Source organism: Mycetomoellerius zeteki, unplaced genomic scaffold, assembly GCF_001594055.1.
Source record: "Mycetomoellerius zeteki isolate Tzet28-1 unplaced genomic scaffold, Tzet1.0 scaffold31, whole genome shotgun sequence".
Classification (NCBI taxonomy): Eukaryota; Metazoa; Arthropoda; class Insecta; order Hymenoptera; family Formicidae; genus Mycetomoellerius; species Mycetomoellerius zeteki.
Window position 1 is genome coordinate 1,449,850 of NW_017257294.1, and position 3,676 is coordinate 1,453,525.

The 3,676-nt window shown below is 35.2% G+C and overlaps 1 protein-coding gene across 1 annotated transcript in view; it reads left to right on the forward strand.

Annotated features, from left to right (window-relative positions):
- LOC108724618 (uncharacterized) overlaps window positions 1-3,420 on the forward strand; it is a 6,181-nt gene extending 2,761 nt beyond the window's left edge. The window contains exon 2 of the mRNA XM_018451070.1: window positions 1,482-3,420. Coding sequence (XP_018306572.1) covers window positions 1,482-2,999 — 1,518 coding nt within the window. The 3' untranslated portion in view covers window positions 3,000-3,420. The remainder of the gene's footprint in view (window positions 1-1,481) is intronic.
- The last annotated feature ends 256 nt before the right edge of the window (window positions 3,421-3,676 follow it).

A 3,676-nucleotide genomic window follows, 5' to 3' on the forward strand; every position in this document is an offset into this window, starting at 1 on the left:
TAACAAATTTATTCTCAAAATTTGATCAAATTCCTATATTATGTCAAAAATGACTGGAGAACCTTCTTAAATAACATTAAATTTAGATAATATTATTTTCTATAAATTCTATATTAATCGAAAGACGAGATATCTTCAAACAATCAATCTATTAATGTAAATGCTATCATATATGTATATAATAAAAAGGGATAAATAATTCGAAATCTCGATAAGAAAATGCAACTTAATGTTGTCATTTTGCTGAAATTCGCCGCATCTTGTGCTTTATATTTATAGTATTGTTGTATTTTTTAATATTTAAAATGTTGTAAATTGAAAAGCTGGATAGATTCTAGAAATCTATTCTCCAATTAATCGTAAAGTTCTTCTAATTAAATTTGTAACTTGTTGGTAGTTATACGAAACTATTCTGAAGCAATTAGCAAGGGTAACCAGTGGCTGCGATAATGTTAATGAACGGAAGTTTCCTTGTGTGGCATGTCACTCGTCATACGCACATCTACCTCGGGCAATGACGCACACTCGTTTATTTCTCTTTCTCTCCGTACGACAATTAAATGTTGCGGTTACTCGGTATTTTGCCTCCTATCAATAATTGCGTAACAATCAAGGCGTTCGATGTAACAAGAGTACGTGATTTTCGAGGAAATAATCACTTAATCAACTTAATGTAATCATGATATAGAATTCCCGAAATCAATATAAAATTCATATGAAATCCCTACGTATAATCCAATAATTACATATACAACTACCAGAAATCATTGTGTAATATTAAATAAAATCGTTTATTTTACCAAAAATAACCTCATACATACACTGACAAAAAATAGCCTAAATTTAAATAAATATTTATTTGAATACTGCCAACTAAACATTTACTTACAATAAATAAATATTTACTTTTAATAAAAAGAAGTGATTGTTAAATCACTTCTTTTTATTAATGTGTGTGTGTTCAAATTAATGTTTTTTATACCAAATAAATATATTTAGTAAATATTTAATTGGTACTATTCAAATAAATATTTATTGAAATTTAGGATTATTTTTTTCTCAGTGCAGTGAACAAAATTATTTATAATCAAATGAAGCTATACAAAATTAAATGAAATCATGTAATCTATGAGACAATATTTCAGCTAGTGACCACCCCCTCGGTGATTTTTTCATTCTTTACCTTTTAAGAATTTCGAAACGTAAGTCTTCAAGAGAATTTTACGTTAAAATCGACTTGAATTTAGATTAAAGTTCTCCGACTAATTTCTTCATAAAAGATCGAGTTGAATGAACGTTGCACCTTTATAAGATACAATATTCCTAGAATATGTTATATGAATATTAAAAAGAGTGAACAATATTCATTCTAGGAATATTGTTTGCTATAAGAATCGAACAACTTAATCAGATGATTGATTCTCCGAGCACTCGTAACTCGCAGATCCTTTTGATTCCGTATTTTGCTATGCGTTCCTCAGGTGCACGAGATGGATCTACTGCCGAAGCAGATGTGCCACCGGTGTAGCTACAAGTTGGAGGAATTCCACAAGTTCTACGTGGACTGCCTGAAGACGGATGCGGCGCTCAAAAGTCAACTGTCGTGGATGCGGAAGGATGGCGTTAGGGAGAAAATTGGCGTACCGATGGTGCATATCGAGAATATGAAGGAGATCAAAGCGGAGCCGCTTGACTACGACGTGTACGAGCTGGAGCCGTTGGTGGAAAACATCGACTACATTAACTCTATGAACTCGGTGACGTTCCCGGCCGGCAGCATTCACAACGGGTTGACATACACGACGTTCTCCCGATGTTGCTGTGATAAGAAGGATCAGAGCAGATCGAGAAGAACAACAGCGGAACTATGTCAGAATTATCAAGGACAAATGGATAGATGCGACAGAATTGCGAACGTCTCGCAGAAGAGGACTTTCGAGGACGCTGCACGATTAAAACCGATTAAGCGAAATGTCTTTACGCAGTCCGTGTTCCCAGATTGCCCGCAGAATCGCCTGCAGCGTGTCGAGAACGTCGTCGAAAACGCCGTCGAAAATGTACGAGATCGTCTGGTCACAGATACGAGTATCAAAAATAACGTAGCCACTCCGGAAACGCGGAACCATTGTCACGCTGGACTCGGAACGCCTCCTAAGAATCAAGCGGTAGCCAGGAGCACAATAATGCGGAACCTGAGACCCAGGAAAAATATGAATTACGCGCAGGATAAAAGCAAAATATCAAGTGTCAATCCGAGACCATCTACATTGACCAAGTCAAATGTTTCTGAGGCGACATCTTCTCCGAACTTTAAGCTGATGCGGCAGATCAAGGTTGAGTTGATAGACGAGTTCGAAGGACGAAACTTAAGACCGAGGAAGAATGTTGTGGATTATCAGGAGCCAAAGATGAAGAAGATTTCGGATTCTCGCACGAAGAAGCGCAAATTGAACGAGAAAAGCTTGAAAAACGACAGTACGTTGAATGCTTTGGATTTCAAGATAAAACAAGAGGCACCAGACGATTTGGAGAATACGATGCTCAGTGAAACAACCAATACGACGCCACGATTACCGAGCAAGTTTGTCACTTTACCCGCGAAGGTTCAAGCAATGACGAGTGACAATAGCATCAGTCTGCGAGATGACTATCTCAAGTCGCAATTTCGAGGTCAGTTTCAGTTGGCCGAACGAAATTCGCTTTCCAACATCGTGAGAAATAGACTAGCGAAGACAAAGAAGACGTATCAGTTTCCCAGAGCAAACTGTTCGCCAAAATACCTGAGAAGTCAGGATGTTTATCTGAGGAACGGTAAAACAAAGAATAACACGGAGTGGTCAGTGAAGAAATTGCAGACGAGAAAGTTGATAAACACGATCAACAAGAAGAAATCACCGATGTCGAAGTTATCCGAAAATATCAAGCATTATTGCGAGTCGTGCAATGTCAAATTTATAAACAAAGAATTATTCAGACTACATGCATGTTATTACGATTGATCTTTCGCGACAAGCACGAGATCAACGAGCTGTCTGAGAATCGTTCGAAGGATTAAGATGTCTTCTAGATATCTCTGCTAACGTTTGAAAAAGATTAGGACACTTCGCGATGAAGTGTAAAAGATGCATAAATGATTTAGAAGGAATCTTCACGATTGTACGATAATGTATGTATATACATGTACGTATATTTCGATTTGCTTCCAATCTTTTTCTTTCGTATATTTCGTTTCCATAAAATGGAAAAGGCTCTTGTTTAAATTTAGACATCTTATAAGGATAACGAGTCGATAATTCGTAAAACGTGCCTATCCCTAAAAATTTGACCAAGTTTTTTGCAATATTGACACTAGTTATCTGATTATTGACTTTCTCTTTTTTTTTTCTTGATGAGGTAGATTTTTCTGTTAAGATTATCAAGTGCAAGAATAAATATAGAAAATTCTGTATGTACATAATGTACTTTATTTAAATTTAATATTACACATTGTATCTTTACTGTATCATTTATTGCGTAAGCTATATGTATATATAATGTGTATTATATATTATGTATTATATATTATATATATATATATACACGTACATTATATTATTGTATATATCTATATATATATATATACTTAGATATTGTTTACTGAGTTAAGTACATTGAATTATAACAATTATTATCAGGG